Source organism: Ascaphus truei, chromosome 3 (assembly GCF_040206685.1).
Source record: "Ascaphus truei isolate aAscTru1 chromosome 3, aAscTru1.hap1, whole genome shotgun sequence".
Classification (NCBI taxonomy): domain Eukaryota; kingdom Metazoa; phylum Chordata; class Amphibia; order Anura; family Ascaphidae; genus Ascaphus; species Ascaphus truei.
Genome location: NC_134485.1, coordinates 238,121,886 through 238,141,389, shown reverse-complemented (window position 1 = coordinate 238,141,389; position 19,504 = coordinate 238,121,886). Strand labels below are relative to the sequence as shown.

General features: G+C 38.9%; 2 protein-coding genes across 4 annotated transcripts in view; both read right to left on the bottom strand.

Annotated features, from left to right (window-relative positions):
* The window catches only part of SLC9A4 (solute carrier family 9 member A4), a 48,264-nt gene extending 46,239 nt beyond the window's left edge, over positions 1-2,025 (bottom strand). Inside the window, exon 1 of the mRNA XM_075590424.1 lies at positions 1,445-2,025. Within this exon, the coding sequence (XP_075446539.1) occupies positions 1,445-1,643 (199 nt within the window). The 5' untranslated portion in view covers positions 1,644-2,025. The remainder of the gene's footprint in view (positions 1-1,444) is intronic.
* Positions 2,026-8,430: 6,405 nt separating this feature from the next.
* The window catches only part of IL18RAP (interleukin 18 receptor accessory protein), an 86,635-nt gene continuing 75,561 nt past the window's right edge, over positions 8,431-19,504 (bottom strand). For all 3 annotated transcript variants that reach the window (XM_075590420.1, XM_075590421.1, XM_075590423.1), the window contains 6 exons: positions 16,410-16,533; positions 15,411-15,565; positions 14,015-14,158; positions 12,400-12,579; positions 10,469-10,853; positions 8,431-8,646 (listed from right to left, as the gene is read on the bottom strand). In XM_075590420.1, the coding sequence (XP_075446535.1) occupies positions 10,480-10,853; positions 12,400-12,579; positions 14,015-14,158; positions 15,411-15,565; positions 16,410-16,533 (977 nt within the window). In that variant the 3' untranslated portion in view covers positions 8,431-8,646; positions 10,469-10,479. The remainder of the gene's footprint in view (positions 8,647-10,468; positions 10,854-12,399; positions 12,580-14,014; positions 14,159-15,410; positions 15,566-16,409; positions 16,534-19,504) is intronic.

Here is a 19,504-nt window from a genome sequence, read left to right as displayed (position 1 = left end):
GATGGGCATTCTGCTGCCAGGCCTCTGGTTGCTGCCGCCAGGCCCGGGCTCCAGGCTCTCCCCAGCTGCTGCTTCTTCCCACGCTGGGCCTCTCTCTCCCGCTGGTGCGCGCCGGAAGCTGAGCCTGACTTCCAGGTGCTCCCAGCTTCCGGTGTGCACCGACAGGAGGGAAATGACAGCGTGGGAAGAGGCAGCAGCTGGGGAAAGCAAAGAGTCTGGGTCCAGCGGCAGCAACCAGTGGCCAGGCCCATCTGCTGGGCCTCTGGTTGCCACCATCAGGCCCTGGCTCTCCTCAGCCATTGCCGCCTCCTTCCCACACCAGGCCTCTCTCTCCCACCAGTGCTTAATGGAATTTGGGTACACTCATATGTCAGGCTCAGCTGGTGGCGCACACTGGCGGGAGGGAGAGGCCCAGCATGGGAAGGAAGCAGCAACAGCTGAAGAGAGTCAAGGCCTGACGAAAGCAACCAGAGGTAAGTGGTAATTGTATTTGGGTGTGTGTGTGTGTGTCTGTGTGTGTTGGGGAAGGGTAATTGTATTTGTTTGTGTGAGGGGGGTAATTGTATTTGGGGGTGCTGGTGAATTGTATTTTGGCTGGAATTCTGTGCGTAGCCAGGGGAGGAGGGGGAACTGTGTGAGGAATAGAGGGAGGGGGGGTAGTGAGTGAGGAAGAGAGATAGAACGGGGAGAGAAATAAGGTATGAAATGGGAGGTCGCCGAAATGAAAGAGGGGGGGGGGGGGGGTAGGCAAACTCTAGTCCTGGGCTCCAGAAAATCTGTAGGCGGCCCTGCCTGTGTTTTATGGAAGTTGATTGTTTAACAAATTGATTGCACATTTGATGCACGTTGTTAGGGAGGTTTATGCCAATTCAGACCTGACACAATACTTTTGCAACTAAAGGGATGCAGCCTTTGATACAACAATTGTGATTTATGTGTCTTAAAACTCTTACCTGACTTCACCTACAGAAACACCCAAATTTTCTAATTGGCACATACAGGGAATGTATTAAAGGGCATTTGGTGTCAAGATTTAACAGAGATCAAATCCTATGTTCCACATACTGTACACATTTGTATTTTCAATTCTAAAGTACCTTAGCACACAACTATTTTAGCAGCTAATTCTATGGGAGTTACCACACAACAACCACTGATACATCCAGGAATCAAGAAGTAAATTGTACACAGTCTGTCACAGTCAAGCTAACTGAGGAAATCTTCATTTATTCAGATTTTACTGCAGGTTATTGGCAATACATTAACGTCTCAAGGTACTTTCTTGCTTACACCAAGACTCTTACTAAAATAAAAGTTAAACTCCTATTTTTAAATGCTTTTAAAGTATCTGAAATTATGACTTTATCTCCCAAGTGAACCACTACCCAAAATATGCAATCCCAAATCATATATATTTGTAGATCAAGAATATTACAGTACTTACCAATTTTAGCATAGGAAGCTAGTATTATCCAAAGGGTAATTTCATAGGGAATTTGCACCAAATCATAGTCCACAGTGAAAATGTGTATTCTTGTATTTGTTTCAGAGCTGTCAGGTGTTTGGGATCCAGTGTTTTTTTCTGAGCTTGCATCTGTGCTTGTTATTGACATCAGCAGAATCATAAGACAACAAGGACTCATCTTTGATCCAATGTATGAGTTTTTAGCCTGTACTGTAGCACTTGTTTAGTAAAGCCAAGGCAACCAATGTTGTTTGTTTCCAGAACTCAAAAAACATATCTGCTTTTCGTTGGTCTATCCATTTTAGCACTATTCTGCTTACCTGTCATGTAATATTTATTAAGATAAAAAAATTGTTTCAATAGTTGGAGCAGTGGCAACCTGGTTTTAGTGCTGTAAATCAAATACTCTTCTTAGAGGAAGGAGTGACTTAGTTACAGTGTTTACTTAAGATACGATTCATATTCCTTGCAGAAAAAAAATAATTATCATATTGCCCTACATTGTTTCTCTTTACAAGTCCGCCCAATTGTTTCTCACCTGCGCCGTTTTGAAATTTGATACACCCAGTACACTAAGATCAGGTAGAATACACTTTTAAATGTAATGTGCAGGGACAGGCTCTGCCAGTTTTCCCATGCACTGTGTTTACAGGTGACAGCACTGACATCCTGTGGACAGTCAAGGAAATTACTGATTGAGAGGGTTTTGGAAAAAAAGAATAAGCATGCACTTTTCCATCCATAACTAAAAAGCGGGAACATGATCATTCTTAAATAATGTCGGGATACTACTTGATGGGAGTCATAAGAATGCGTTTATTTGTAAACTGTTGTGTAATGGTGTAATGTTACCCGAAAGAGGAAGTTCAACGGTAGAGGTCACGAGAGTCCTCACCAGCACTCTGCCAGCCAGGATATTGCATTGGTCCTACTGGCCGTCAGTGGACCCTGTTATGGCTATGGTAAAAATGTCCCAATCTCATGTAACAGTGTGTGTGTCCCAACCCCTCCCCCCCCCCCCCAAATCGCAGATAGGGGCCATTACAGAGTGTGTGTGGTGCATACCTGCTGGTAACAAGATGGCTGAGTCGTCCGCGATGACTTTTGGACACAGGATCAGGCTTCTATGGTCCATACTCCAGATAATACTTAGCAGTGTTGGTAGTTCTTGGACACTATAGCATTGTATAACCTCAATGGAATCAAAAACAGATAGTCAATACCGTTCTGTGGCTAACGAAATACTTTTATTTGTGTGAGCTTTAAAGTTACAATGATCTCTTCTTCGGGCGATGTTACAATTGATTCAGCCAAAAAACTTTCTTGAAACAAAGCAGTTGTGGGTGAAGGATATCCCTCCCCCTGTGCAGTATGCGATTTATGACCTGAGGTGTTAAATGGTCCCTGAATGTTAGTGATATAAGAGTATGTATGTACTGTGAAAGGAAAGGTGGTGAGGTTGTGGATGGGAGGTACATAAACCCTGCATTTGCAAATTATACCTATCCTTACTAAGGGCCTCATGCAGAGAGCAGCGCTATTTAGAATTGGAGAGGGGAATTTTTTTTAGCTTTATTGGAGAGTTTTTTTCTCCATATGCAGAAAGGGCATAAAACTGCATTTACAATCCTTTCTGCATATGGAGAGTTTCAACCAGCGCTATGAGCGCTATGAGCGCTGTTGAAACTAGTGGGAAAGAAATCGATTTTTTTTTTCTCCTCCACCGGCCGCGGAGCGCCAGCTTTATGGTGGAGAGGAAAAATGTTGAAAATCGCGCCATTTTTTTGCCGCGAACAGCCACTAGATGGCGTTCGCTGCTCTCTGCATACGGCCGTTTTCAAGACTGGAGAGATTTCTGTTCTCTCCAGCCGCGCGGCGAGATTCTGAGAAAAAAAAAAAATGGCGCTTTTTTTAAAACTCCCCATTATCTGCCTTTCTAAAGGCAGATTTCGCCAATACATGCCGCTTTCCCTGTTAGCGCTGCTCTCTGCATGAGGCCCTAAGGGTGAAAGGCCAGGGAAGGTTTTGCAAAGGAAACCAGGTGCAGATCACCTGGCCTTAATTAACAGAGTGTAAGAAAGGGCAGGCTGGGTCAGTTCTCCCCTCTCCCTCATTCCAGTTAAGAGAGCTGGATGCTACAGACAGACACTGACCTGCCTCAGGTTTGCTTTATTATATTTGTTTTATTGTTTGGTAAGTGAGAAAGCCACCCAAAGATAGCTAGAGAATTGCTGTCTAGTTAATGCTCAGATATAGCTAGGATTTATTTTGATTCTTTCCGTTTACCTTTATTTTGTCTGCTGGAGTGACAAAGAAAATAAAGCCTTTAAACCAGAGCTTGATGGTCCTGTGACTGTGCTTTATCCTAAAAGAAAGTTGGTTTTAAGGTTCCAAGACAAGAACCCATCAGACATAAAGGGTATTTTGTCACAGTATGTATAGTGTGTGTATATATATATATATATATATATATATATATATATATATATATATATATATATATATATATATATATGTATGTGTATACAAACATACACACACACACGCACACACACACACACACACACACACACACACATATACACACATATATATACATAAATATATGTAACCCATCGGCCCCGGGGCAATCGCAGATCGGCCCCCCTACTCTGTACTAGGGTCTGGCTACATGACTCTATGTGGTGCATATCTGCTGGCAACAGGAAGGCCTGAGTCTCCCGCGAGGGTATGGGGGATGACAGGAACAGGTTTGTGGGGTGGATGCCTTCATTCTCATTCAGTGGTTCAGCGCCTCAATCTCCAGTAAGCCCCAGGAATGCGGGGTGGAATCCTTAAAGAGAGTTCCCACACAGGGATGAGAGATTCCAGTCTCACACGGGTTGTCTTTCTTTAAAAGCAGCAGCTCTTTATTCACAGCAGCAGCAGTAGCAGCAGACAGGTACAGGGTGTCCACTCCACTCTGATCGCTCTCCTTCAGGATGGTCTCTTCCCCTGCCACCACCCTGGATCAAGGGCACCCAGGGTGGGGCTAACTCTTCCCTCACCCCCTAAGCAGGGTGAGAGGCATTGGTCCACCTCACTAACTATAATCCTAACAGCTCTACTCAGAGGCTGCTCCTCTCCTTCTCCAACTGTCAACTCCTACTCCTAACTAACTAACACACTCCACTCTGAGCAGACTCTCAACACTAACACTAAATAGGAAGTGCACTGCTCTTTATGATATCAGCAGGCACTGCCCCTGTGTCTCTTGCTTTGACACAGGGTCAGGTGACGTACCTCCACCACTCAGGGCAGTGCTTGAAGTGGGAGAAACCCATGATAACTCTTGGCAACCTGCCCTAACCAGGTATTATACCAGGAGGAGGATAGAACTATAGCCCTATTTCTTAACAGGGCTATATATATATATATATATATATATATATATATATATATATATATATATATATATATATATATATACAGTGTTCGACAAACCTATACATTTGCTCGCCCCGGGAGTGCACTGCTCTTTATGATATCAGCAGGCACTGCCCCTTATGATATCAGCAGGCACTGCCCCTGTGTCTCTTGCTTTGACACAGGGTCAGGTGACGTACCTCCACCACTCAGGGCAGTGCTTGAAGTGGGAGAAACCCATGATAACTCTTGGCAACCTGCCCTAACCAGGTATTATACCAGGAGGAGGATAGAACTATAGCCCTATTTCTTAACAGGGCTATATATATATATATATATATATATATATATATACAGTGTTCGACAAACCTATACATTTGCTCGCCCCGGGCGAGTGGATTTAACCCCCGGGGCGAGTAAATATTGGCCCAAGCAGCACACGTTTGGTACTAGGTGGCGAGTAGATTTTTTTGTGTGGCAAGTAGATTTTTTGGTGATTTGTCAACCACTGTATATATATATATTCCTGTATGTGTGTGTATATATATATATATATGTATATATGTCTTAGACAGGTCTGCAACCCTGCATTTCACTATTATCACCCAGCATGCAGTGCTTCCACTTCAGCAAGAGATTCTGGGAAATAACATGCAAATGAGCACACAATGCCACCTTTGGCTTCAAAACCATATAACATGGTCCCGGTTGTCTGTGGGTGCGTTTACTGGCTATGCATCTTAACCCAGGCTGTGCTCAAAGCTGTGAAATGCAGCAAGCAAAAGCTTACAGGGAACCATGTTATATGGTTTTGAAGCAAAGGGTGACACTGTGTGCTAATTTACATGTCATTTCCCCAAATCTCTTGCTGCAGTGAAAGTGCTGTGTGCTGGGTGATAATGGTGAAAGGCGGGGTTGCAGACCTGTCTAAGACATGCAAATGAGCATACAGTAATATTTCCATTTGCTATATGCTTTGCTGTGGAGGGTTTTTGTCACTTTTTTACCACCATAACTTACTGTAACTAAGTGTGTGTGTATGTATATATGTATATATGTGTGTGTATATATATATATATATATATATATATATATATATATATATATATATATATATATATATATATATACACACACATATATACATATATACATACACACACACTTAGTTATATTTATATATATATGTGTGTATATGTGTATATACATTTTTAATGCTCCAACATATTTAGTAGCACAGTACAATAGTTTTGGAGGACGAAAACAGTAAGGTAAGCATTAGCATACATTGCTACAGTAGATAAGGTGGGCCCTACCCAAGGAGCTTACAATCTATGAGGAAGGGTAAGTGGAAAGTTACGGTGCAGGGGATACAATATTTTACCTAAGACCAATAACAGAGCAGCTGAACATCAGTGAAAGGTAATATTTTTGCCAGATATGATACCCAATGTGAGCATATAGTATAGTATATATATATGTATATATAAAGTATATAGTATAGAGCATACGGTATAGTGCCCGTAATAAACTAGTTCCAGTTCTTTGTCATAGTCATACTTATATTCAACAAATACTGTGTTAACATGGCCATTGCCAGCCTGTGTGAAAGTACAGAACAATAAGATACTCCATACAAGCACCTAAAGCTCCAATATGCCCAAATAAAAAAAGTGAAGAGCAGGTGATGGCCTTTAAAAGACAATAAAACCTACAGCATTTTTCATTTACCTAAAAACTGGGTTTACTTTCTTTTTGTCAGTGGGGAAGAATTGAGCAGAAGAGTCACAGAAGTGCAGTACAGTACTCAGTGTAAACACAAATACAGAACATACAATAACTTACTGTACCATGATGATATTGGCATCCCACATCCGGCCAGTATCATGCACATACTGTATATTACACGGTCATATTCATAGGGATGATATATAAACAACTTGTTTGGCGGCAGTAGATCCCATCCCTGGAAAACTCTCCGCTTCTTTAGCCTTGTTTTGGGCACAGGTCTCAGAGTTCCGCCTCTCTCTCCTGCTGACAACCGGCAACACTTCTTGCATGCACCCATCTTATATACTGTACACTCACCATGGAAGGTTCCAGCGTGCAACATGACTAGGGCCATGCAATGCGACTTTTCTTTTACAATATTGCAATCAATATGCAGCTACTGTATATACAGGGATGTGGTGAGACACAGTACATGTGAGAAGCAGTATTAACCCTCTGTTTGATACCCTAGGGGTACATTAAGTTTCTATTGGTGATAATCAAACAAAGTGCTCAGGGGCTGTGCTTATATCTTAAAGAAGTAATGAGTGAATTCCTGTGAATAAATGCACAAGAAACTTTCTTGAACATTATGTAACTACAATATGGCGTCAAGGAGAGAGCTTCGCAGGGGAGGAAGAAGAGAAAGAAGAAGGAAGAGATTGGAAGAAGAGGAGGACTGTGAACATCCAGGATCGCTTGTCCTACACCACACTGTGTCCTCTGGTTTGGTGGACTGTGGGAAGCCAGTCTTTTTCAAGGGTTGGTTTCTTCTATAACTTTGTCTGTTTTAGTACTGCACAGTAAATGTATTTTGCCTGGCATGTTGAATAACATTAAAAAAAAACAGCTTTAAAAGTAATTGTTAATTATCTACAGTACTGTAAAACTCGTTGAGCTCAGTTTTTAAATAATACTACAGTTGGTAATATTGGGGCCTTTATTCCTTGTTCATAATATTGAGTACTGTATTTTTCAGGGTGTGGACTTGCATGTTGCTCTAATTTTGTCACTCATTTTCCCCAGATGTGATTCCTCAGCACCCACTCCCTATTTGTACACTATAGGTCGTTCTTGGTTGTGTGAATTTCACTTGGAAGAAACGAACACACACAGCCAACGGATGCGGCTATCGTATGATCACAGTTGGACTTTTGAAAAATATGTAGAGTTTTATGTCAGCATTTGTACTGTAATTGTGAGAACTGTGCACCGCCATAATACACAAATGAGGCTACATCTTCTATCTTGAGAAATAAAAGGAGTGGAGATGAAGCTACTCAAAGTTCGATTCCCCTTATATATTTGTGAGCAACTCACTACTATCCCGTAACAATGTAAGGATTCCCCAAGCGCACCTGATCAAATAATATAATAAGAAAAAATGGCAGTGCTCCTGCTTAAAGAGGCCTTCCTGGATGGTCTCATACAGTGACATGCAGAAAGGACTGAAGAAGAGGGCACTGCAGTTTTGCAAAAACAATTTAAGATAGCCAAAGAAATCCAACATTTTGGTTGCTACATGCAACCCGTATCAAGGTGAGGGCTATGTTGGCTTTCTTTGGCTAAATTAAATTGTTCTTGCAAGACTGCAGTTCCCTCCTCTAAACTCACTAATATTCCAACAGGAGTAGAGAGGTGCAGTAGGTAAAATATTATTTGTATACTATATACAATACCAGTAAAGACAGCACCTACTTATAGCGCATGTGCACTTGAGTGAGAAGTAAAAAAGGCAAGAAAAACAAAACAACAAACTTTTAATAGATTTGTAATAAAATATTGATCCCTTGCACTGTTGAGAAAAGAGGACGGGGAGATGCAGGCAAAGGGACGGAGGAAAGTTGAGGGAGAGAGGCGGCGGGGACCGTCGACTTGTGGAGCTACAGTACATGGGAAAACAGTGCCAATGGGGGGCTAGGGGCAGCTCATTGTTGGAGAGTGGGACCATTGGTTTTGCAGCCACTTCCAGGGGCTTCTGTGACTTGCGGCAGAAAAGAGGAGCTCTGTAAAAAAAAAAAAAAGAGAGAGCGATGTGATGGGGAGACATTTACATATTTTTAATAAGGAAAGATCAAGGAAAAAGTGTATGTGTAGGTTATAGTCACTATTTCTTAAATTATTTCCTAGTGTGGTCTCAGACTTGCAGTTCATTTTGAAAACAATATATACAGTATATACTATAAACCAGTTGCCAGACCATATCCCAGGCCAGTGATCCACATTGTAAAATAAAAGTGAAATGGGAGGATATGGAGCTGCATATTTAAAATAGGAGCCAAGAAGAAATTCTCAATAATATGTGCTGACACGCAGACACGCATGCGTATACTATTGTGCAATGAGCCGTGGTATGTAATAAAACACTAACACATGCAGTACGTATAGCACGTTACTTCCTGGAACACATATGCATTTTATTGTATAATGTGGTTTAGCACAGGACCATAGTGTGACTATGGGACACCAAGAGGCCAACATTAGAATTGCCAGTAAATAAAGTATAGTAGAATGACTAGATGTCACAATACCATGCACCGGTGAGCACAGTAAGATTTGTTCTTTTTCGCACATGGTAGCCTGCTTTTGGTTGCAATAAAGTTGTCTACATATGTATATTGTAATAGGCCTTGGATTTCTTGTTAATGTAACTAATTGCTATCTAAAAGGTTGCAGGGTAACCGCCTGTCATCAGGAAGAGATAGGGACTGGCAAACTGCTAGGCACTGCAATGTAGAGGTGTGTGGCTGAACTCCAACTCTTAAAAATGAGGTCACATGGCTTAGCTCTTGTTTATTTCTCTGCTTCTGGGGGAGAGGCAGTACTGGAACTGCCAAATTTAAGTCTGTTTCCATTTACAAATCAAAAGCGGTAAAAAAACAGAGCTTTAAACAAAAATGGTCAGTCAACCCCTAGCTATAGTATGTCAGAAGGGCCTCATGCTACTTGTAAAATGCAATGTGTAAGATAGGATGGATTGTGCAGAGTGCGCAGAGATTGACTGCCGCCACATGCTATGAAAGGCAATATTTCTGTGTTTTCCTGTGTTTTATCGCATTTTCAGCTCTGGCTCAGCTGGAAAGATTGTATTTTTCTCTCCCAGACCTGCCCCACAACAGAAATGTGAATCTTTTAAAAAGCCCAAGAAAAAGAAAAACACAAAAGCGCACCAAGATTGAGATATACAGTGTATTTTAGACAATTAAAATTAGTAATATACACTTACATGGATAAAAACTTTATTGATCCTGATCACGATCGCTGGGACTGTGTCTCTGGCTATGCTGCGTTTTCAGCTCCACATAGCCAGAGACACAGTCCCAGCGCGCGGGGCTTGTTTGCAGAGACGGAAATCATCCCCCTTCATCCCCACTGTTGCCTCACCATAGAAGTCACGATCGTGATCAGGATCAATAAAGTTTTTATCCATGTAAGTGTATATTACTAATTTTAATTGTCTAAAATACACTGTATATCTCAATCTTGGTGCGCTTTTGTGTTTTTCTTTTTCTTGGAACTGGGTATCGCTGTTGGAGTTCTCTGCAGAGATCCACATTGGAGGTGGGGGAAGACACCTTCAACATCAAGAGCTGCAAAAGATTAGAGAGGAACTACTATTCCAATTTCTTAAAGAGCAAGAGCGCGGACTGGACACTCTTTCTATACTTTTAAAAAGCCCAAATCAACTGTTATTGTTAAAAGAAACAGATTATGTGAGCCAGAAAAAACGAATCCGCTTTCGCTGCTCCTTACCTCTACAAGAATATTAAGGGTTCAGGCAGAATATGCAGTTACTTTTTATAAGAGATGGCATGAATAATGTCTTACTTCTAGTAAAGTCAATGCTGGACTGTTAATCTTTTAGAAAACACATTTTCTCCATGAGTCTTGTTTTTCTTCACTGGCATGTGATACCTGATCCTATTCCAGAATTTGGTGGCATCATTGACATGGGATGGAGAGGGTTTTGATTTTGTTTTCCAGGTTACCACAGGCAGGGCATTTAGAGCTTTCTTCACAATACGAGGCAAGGACTCTGGCTCTATGAAAGGCTTGAACTTAATCAGAATCAACTTCAGAGGTTCCTCTTCCAAAGCACAGTTGATGGCTGCTTGCAGTTCAAATAAACTGGGCCCAGCGATGTATCTCTGAGACAGTATAACAATGACACGCCTGCTTCTTTTAGTAATGTTGACAATATCTTCAATATAAGCTGAGAAAAGATGAAGAACAAGCACAATAAGCCCAAAGTACACCAGAAAGCAGCAATGATCGCCATGCTTTGGGGAAACTCACTGCAATAGTTTGTACAGTAAGCAGAATGGAAAGTACATGGGAGTTGTTCTCCTTAAGAAACAATGCCTAAAAATGAACACTGGTTTTTATTTTTTTTTCTTAACTTCACATATGAAAATCAGCAATGCGCAGTACTGGGTTAATGTCTTTCGGAAAATGTAATCTTTGAAATTAAAACACTAAACGATGAGATCAAAGAATTAGACGTGAAACTGTAAAAAAAAGGCAAAATGTTGGTTATTTGCAGTTTGTGTTTTTTTTAAACCTCCTATATGGCTTAAATTCAAATAAATGGTAGGTAACGTGGGATGGCAGTTTGATAACCCGTATCAACATTAGTCAGTCCCGCCAATATTCCTTCATAATATATTCATATATAAATGTTACAATGCTGAAACTTGTGGTAAATTCCAAGCTAAACCCATGCTCATTTGCATATCAATGCCAAATAGCTAAATGTCTGCAGTATATACACTGCGTATTGTTTTAGAGATAGGAACTAGCTTGAAGAGCATGTGAAGGTGAACTCTCTAGCATCTATCACCTTTATATATTTACCAATTCGCGTACATCCACTATCCTTTTCCCAATGAGTGATGAGTCCATGTTATTTGGGGACCTTCTCTGAATCATCGGCCCATCTGGACCACTTGTTATTCAGTTGTTTTGTTCATACTTGTTTTATTCCCTATTGCACCGTTCACTTTTTCTAATTTTGTTAGGAGTGCTGGTATCCGATCTGTTCTTTCCTGTGTGAGTTACCCATATTTACTAACGAGTGTTTTTTTTTTATCAGACCTAGTTCAATGAAGGACCTTTATCACTAATGTTTTTATCCGCCACAAGTATAATGTATTTGTGTTTTTAGGAATGTATTACTAACCCTACAGTACTTTACTATATATATACTATATATATACTGTATATATATATATACATATATATACATATATATATATATATATAGCGCATATAGCATATAACAAGGAACAGTAGGCACTCCGTCTGGTAAGTCTATAGGGTGGGTGCAGATCCTATATGATAAAATAGGCAATATGATACTGTGTTGAGGCGAATATCAGAGCCAGCACTCCAAATAGTAGTCAAAAAATATATTGTGGTTAACAGGACATCATTCCAACGTTTTCTTTGTTAATGATCAAGTGCAACTGCAGATGAGTGCATGTCTTTAAAAGTGCTTTGCACATTTTATTGCTAAATTAATTGTTTAATTTCATGCTTACGCAAGATATTCGTAAAAGTAACAGTGGCGAAAATTTCCCCGAAAAACATCAAGGGTCATACAGTCACATCTGAATTTAGGGTCATGTGATCTGCAGACTAACTTTTAATGTTTGGTGGATTTTGTTTGCTAACTTTGTAGTTTCCATAAGAAAAGGGCAAATTGTACTTGGTCTGCTAAGTTTTGCAAACATTTTGCACATCTCTAAGTGTAACCTCACCTCCTCCTGGCAGAATGTCTCGTTCCAGTAGGCAAAGTTTGTAATTGTATTTGTCTTCGAGTACACTTGGTAGGAGTTGTGTTGCAAATCTCTCTTCATCGTAACTATCGTCACTTGTCGCTTCATCAACTACCAAGCTCTGCTTTGCATATGAAACAAATGCATCAAAGTCCTTGTCATCTAAAGTGAGGGAATCATAACTTTAGGATTGATCAATTTGTGTGAATAATATATGTCCTTTTCTGTGTCATAAAAGCAACTGTAAATAGACAATGTACAGTATGTATTTGCAGGTCAATCTAAGGTTTAGATTCACTAAAGGTTGCTAATTGAAAAAAATGGCATTATCAGTGTTCAATGACAATTTTATTTATTAACCTACTGTACAGTGTTAACAAAAGTCATGTCTCCAGTAGTAAAGCAGCAATAACAGTCCCCAACCCCCACCCCCACTGTGATATATATATATATATATATGTATATATATATATATGTGTGTGTGTGTGTGTGTGTGTGTGTGTGTGTGTGTGTGTGTGTGTGTGTGTGTGTGTGTGTGTGTGTGTGTGTGTGTGTGTGTGTGTGTGTGTGTTACTATATGCATAGGCAAGATAACCTAAACCAACCATAAATCGTTGATAAAAATACATTGAATAAATATTTTGAAGTCTTTTAATATATTAATAGTTTAGTAAGCCAAGTTACCAGCTAGTCATGGACAACCAAGGGCTAGTTGGCCACGAAAGTCTTCTATGAGATTAAAATAATCCTACCACTATGCTACCTTGTGGCATTAATGCTATCGCATTATTTAACAGTAGGGCCATTGACATGTACAGTATTTGAATGTTAAATCAAAGCTGACTGACGGGGGCTGTGGTCCATGGAACAAACATAGAATTAAAAAAAACATTAGTCATATATATAAATCACAATATACACAATTAACCCATTGATTGCCAATGAGGCCCTGTCAAGGACTACCTACATGGCCTGATTGGCACACAAAGGGTCAATTAAAGAAGACCCCCTAATAATGTGAATATGGGGTAACATCAGAAATAATATTTCTTTTTTTCACATCGACCTTTTGTGAATCTAGGCCTGAAAAGCTTTTGAATTAACTCAAATCTTCTCCAACTCAGAGAAACCACTTTACAGCATATTGAATTAGGGTATAAGTTACAGGAGGTGAACAATTATTACAGTGAATACCTTTTGTTTTACTACCGCCCTTCTTTCTTTTATACTATATGACCCTTGGAGCAGGGACTTCTATATCTATTGTGCCAGTGTGTGTTAATGTTCAAGTCATATATTTGTATTTTATTCGTATACCCATTGTACTGCGTACCAGAATATGGTGACTTCTTATAAATAAATACAATGAGATATGGCATAATATTACATTTCTAAGATTTCTAGAAACCTATATTGGAGCTGTAGAGAATATAGGATATTGCTTCTTTGTTACTGCAATATAAACCATCTACTCTTATACATTTGCGTAATTTTAGTATATCTTGCCCTACATTTCAGCAATGTGTCTATTCCCCCTGCATTTTATAATCAGAGTATCATCTGTATACCATGTATTCTAGGAGTCGATATTACTTACCTCCAATAGTCTCATCCTTTGATATATAATTCCTATAGAGCAGCACAATTTCAATCCAATGTATATACACCATCCCACTCCCTATTAGTAAACTTAGTAGTAGTAGCACAGATACACATAATATGTACACCAGGAATACAATATCTGTTGAAACAAATTAATTCATGTGAAAACACTGTTGTGATAATATAATATAAATATTGCATCCAAACAGGTATATTGAATATCGTCTGATGTGTTAGTATTTTTTAAACAGAGAATATGGGGAAACGACATGTCATTCTTATCTGCCATAAAACTCTGTTTCTACGACTGCATTTTGTAGTCAGATTGCTGTGCGTTTTCTAAGCACATGAATAGTGTCTAGACGCACTGCGTCATACAGTATGCAGGAGAAGTATCTTATATCCGATGCAGAATTTTAGATACGCCATTTCAGATAAGAAGGATTTTTGGTGTCCAATAAAAGGGGAAAAGAATGCATAGAGACGCAGAGTGTGAAGCATCTAATTATAATCTGTGCATTATGTAACTCCTCCCTAACGCCTCCTTCTGGCACACACCAAGGTGCAAGCTAGGCAGACAGGGAAGAATTGAAGCAAAATGCTTTGATACATACTGTAGGTGCAGAATGCAATTCTCCGTGCTGTGCTTCAAAATTGCCTTGATACATACAGTAGACCCCTTACTTTTGAACGTGTTGCAGAGTTACTGTAGACTTTGCACTTCCTTTTTCTATTTGGCATGAAAATGCTGGTGTAGGTGTAATTTGTACTTTTTTTTTAAATCATCAGGCCCCATTCCTAGAACACTTGGGTTGCCATGAAATGTACCATATAATTTGCCAGTACAATGAAATAAAAATCAAGGTTGTTGCTTGGATAATCTAATAGGAAACCACAACGGCCTGCCCTGATGATGATGCGGCTTCTTAACGACCCAACGGAAACAAAAAGAACTGCAAATTGAAAGGTGCATTTGTCAGAAACCAGTGGGGCTGAGAATACTTATGTTCTTGGTTCTGATTGTGTGAACAAATATAATTAAGCAAATTGTTTCAAGATTGTTTGTATACAGTAGATGTTGCCCTACATTGATGGTTTCACTATGTATTTGTGGGAGTGAATGCATGTAACATATAAGAGGAGTTATGGCAAAGAATAGTTGCCAAAAATACAGTATAACAATGACACTAAAGTACTATTTTTTGATACTGTAGATATACTATAACATGTTGACCATTGCATCTCATGTAAAATCATAGCTATCGTTTATACAGTAACTGTAACTGTATGCAATATGTTATGATACAGTAGTTTGATAGCGACAATGTGGTAATGACTTCCATTTTTGTCTTCTATGACAGGTTATTTTTACATCATGTTTTATTTATTACCTGTTGTTTTTCTGATTAGTTTAATCACTGCTGTAGAGTTCCCCACTGAATTCTGAGCATGGCAAACAAATTTGGCATTTAGTTCCTCTGTGGTTACCTTATCCAGCTTGGTTGTGAGGATATATATCGTACCCTCAAGATCTTTTTCTGGGGCACTTGAAGAAATTAAAAGGAATTGTTAATGCATTATGCAAGTGTATATGCATTTGACAAAGACACACATACTGTAAGTGATAACTTACCCTTGACTACAGTTGCTATGATACTATGCCACGCTTAATTGACAGTCTGAAATTCCAATCAAGTAGTACAAGAGGGTTCATAAGGTTTCAGCTGCAAAAATAGTGCAAACCCAGGCAAACAACAGAATCTTAAATGGCAATTCCCACTGAAGCAATTTGGATTTTTCCTTTGATAAAGCTGGTGCAATTCATTTTGGTTTTAACCAGGTTTTGCAGCAAGCACCCTCTCTACTGAATATAAATACCCTCCTATTAGTGTCTTGTTGTAACACTCAATACTAAAGGCTTCAAATTAATCAGTTCTAATTCATGCCCGATGAAAGACATATTTCCTGAATTCTACTTGCAGCTCATCATATAGTGGAATAAGAAACATGGGAGACAGTCATACTAAACCTCAAGTATAGTACTCTGCGAGGGCTGTACATTTATCATAGGCTTTGATATGATACAAACATGAGTTATTCAAAGATGAAATTACAGTATAGTGTGCACACCATTTAAACCTCACAGGACTCTCAGTATAGTCTGTGCAATATAGAATCCCAGTCGGAAGGTAGAAGACCTTTGCACTACTATTTTGTAAGAAATAAATCCCAAACGAAAAGGTGGGAGGAAAAGTACAAAAGTTTCGATAAAAAAAAAATGTTTTCTACTCTCTACTACTGTTATATTGTAAAAAAAAAAATTCAGAATATAAAAGTACAATACAGTATGGTTGCGGTGTTCATAGACATAATGATGACATTACTCTTACCTAAGATGTGTTTGTTTCAGCTGCTCTTCTTTGGAATCCGGATGCAATTTGAAATATTTTACATGTGGTTGGAATATTTTTTCAAAAGCAAATAAGACTCGGCACTTTAGATCAAGAGGTTTTCCTGCACAAAAAAAAGAGAACATAAAAGATCTGTAATTCTATCCACCACTGAATGTTTATCAACAAAATAATTATAGGGACGCTCTGTTTTTCCTGTCATCAGCACACTTTCCCTGTAACACTTTACACAATAGTGATTCTCATCCCGGGTGTCCTGACTCCTGATCGAGGTACTGTATGTTACAACCCACAGACAGATGGGATGTCACAATAAAATTGGAACCAGTGTTTTAAAAAAGTACTATGGGAGAACTACTACATTACAAGGAATCAAATGTCACTAAGTTTAAGCAACACACTGCCAAATATCTTTACAATCAGAGCCTGTGAAACGTCACTACCTTTTTGCAGAAGCTCTAAAGCGTGCTATTTAAATAGAGATGAGCCATTCAGATTTATTGGAATCCAACACCGCAAACTTTTGCAATCCACACAAAATTTAAAGCAATACTATTGGCTGCATTTTGCTCGGTTTGCTAAGGTTCAAGGGTGTTGGATTCCAAAAATCAGAACTAGCTCATCTCTATTTTTAAAATGACAAAACATAGTGTATATCTGACTTTTCAGTGAAAAACAATGTGCAACAGCTATAGGGTGAAATAAAAACAGAAAAAATAAAGTGTATCATATTATTACAATGTATTTAATTAATAATCAATAACCATTCATAGTAGAATCGCGGTATTTTATTGTAGAAATGATTTATTTTACAGGGCATAAGTGGGGTAAATTAACTACTGTAGTTATCATATGGCACAAAATTGGTCCTAATGTAAAAACATTCCACAGCATAGCTTCAGCAGTTAATACTTTCTGTGTCTGCAAACATTCTCGGAATTATTTATCCCGGAATAAACCAACAACATTTTTTTTTTAAATAATAAAATGATAAATTATACATTTAAGTAGGAAATAATTGGTACCCAATAAAGATGCAACAGAACATGAAAAAGTGACAGATGTATCCAGTTATAATGTGTCAATACAGTATTTGCACCTGGATTGAGATCTGGCTGAAGATTAGGAAGCAGAGAGTTGTCATAAATGGAACATAGTCAGTACTGAGGCCACTGCCTTTTAACTTGTTTATCAATTACCCTGAGGTACTGTAGGCATAATGAGCAGAGTCTCAATTTTTATTGATGATCCAAATTTATGTAAGGTTGTAATCAGGAGAGTATGCAAATTCTCTGTAGAAGAACTTGGGTAAACTGATAGCTTGGTCTGGTAAATGGCAGATTACTGGAGGTATAATACACATAAATGAAAAGGTATGCATTTGGAAAGAAATAATAAACATGCTACCTACAAACTAAATGGGACACAAATTTAGTCGATTTTTGAGTGCTTTTAGACTGCAAGCTTTGCTATAGTTTTAATTATATATAAACCGCTGTGTAGATGGAAGGGACCAGAGCCTATTTTATCCCCTGTATTAATCCCTAGTTTGACCACATATTGTTAATTTATTGGCTCTTCTCCACTTTCATAATGTCTTGTATATCTTTATTTATATATCTTATTTAGGGAGGTGCCCAAACTGCACTCCATATTCAAAGGGTTGGAATGTCTGATTTGTGAGGAAAGACTATCGAAATTTATGATTGCAAACATTAGAAAAGTGGTCTGAGAGGGGATATGATTGCTATTTAAAAATATATTCAAGCTCAATACAAGGATGTTTAAAGGGAACTGTTCACCTCAAGGACAGTAAAAATTACATGGGGCATTAATTGAGATTAGCGGAAAGGAGATATTACAAAGACAAAAGGCCCTGTGCTACATCCAAAATGACAAATTATTTAGTTAAATACTTATCTTTTTATTTTCTCATAAGCAAGGGTCATTTAGTTCAACTCTCTGGCAAAAGAATTGTAAGCCTACAACCACATCACAATATGGTCCCCCTGTAGGTCCTAACACTGCTGACCCTGCAAAAAGCTCTTATAACCTCTCTGATGGATAAGAACTGTCTTAATAGACTGTTCTTTCACATACAGTACACTCACTATACACCCATGTACAACAGATAAATCCTACATACATCATACATACAGTACATCATACATGAACCTTGTCCCTTTGCAGATGCACTTATCAGAACGCCCATCTTACTGTCTGTACGTTCTTCCTACCAACAAATTAGATTGTAAGCTCTTCGGAACAGGGAATCATTTTCCTAAATGTAACTTTTATGTCTGAAGCACTTCTTCCCACTATGTGTTATTTGTATTATTTGTTATTTATATTATTGTCACGTGTATTATTGCTGTAAAGCTCAATGTACATTAATGGTGCTATATATAAATAAAGACATACATACATCTAAAATTACACACACATCGATATGCAATACAAATACACACATCAGATGTTGTACGTGAACAATACACACAGGGTCACATATTAGATACAGGGACCACACAAACACCAGACACATGCAACATACACACGTTGGATAAGTGCAGCATGCACACACATCATACACATATAGTACATCAGATATATGTCCATTGCACATATAAACAGGGTGACTATCACTCACACACATTTTTATACTGACTAACTCTCACACATAACCAGTGAGTGACAAAGGGGATGGAGAATAGAAGAGTACAGTGTCTGCAGTGGTAGCCAAGAAGAGCTCAAAAGTACTCTCCCGTGTTTCTAAAGTCATGTTAAGGAGTGCCGATCTGGATCTCTCCTCCTCACAGATTCTAGTACAAACTCTGAAATCTGACTGGCCTCTAGGAATTTCCTGTGTCTCTCTGTGCCCCATTCAGTATGCTGTCTAGCCATATTCTCCTTGTCAGGGAAGATTGAAATCATTATTCATTTGAAGAGGGACATACTTTTCCATGACAAGGAGTTTTACAGAATATTGAATATGGATCAGTCGCCGGGATTCACTAAGCACTGATATGGGGTACTGAACTCCAATTCAGCGTTAACTGCCATGGATTTACAAGCCA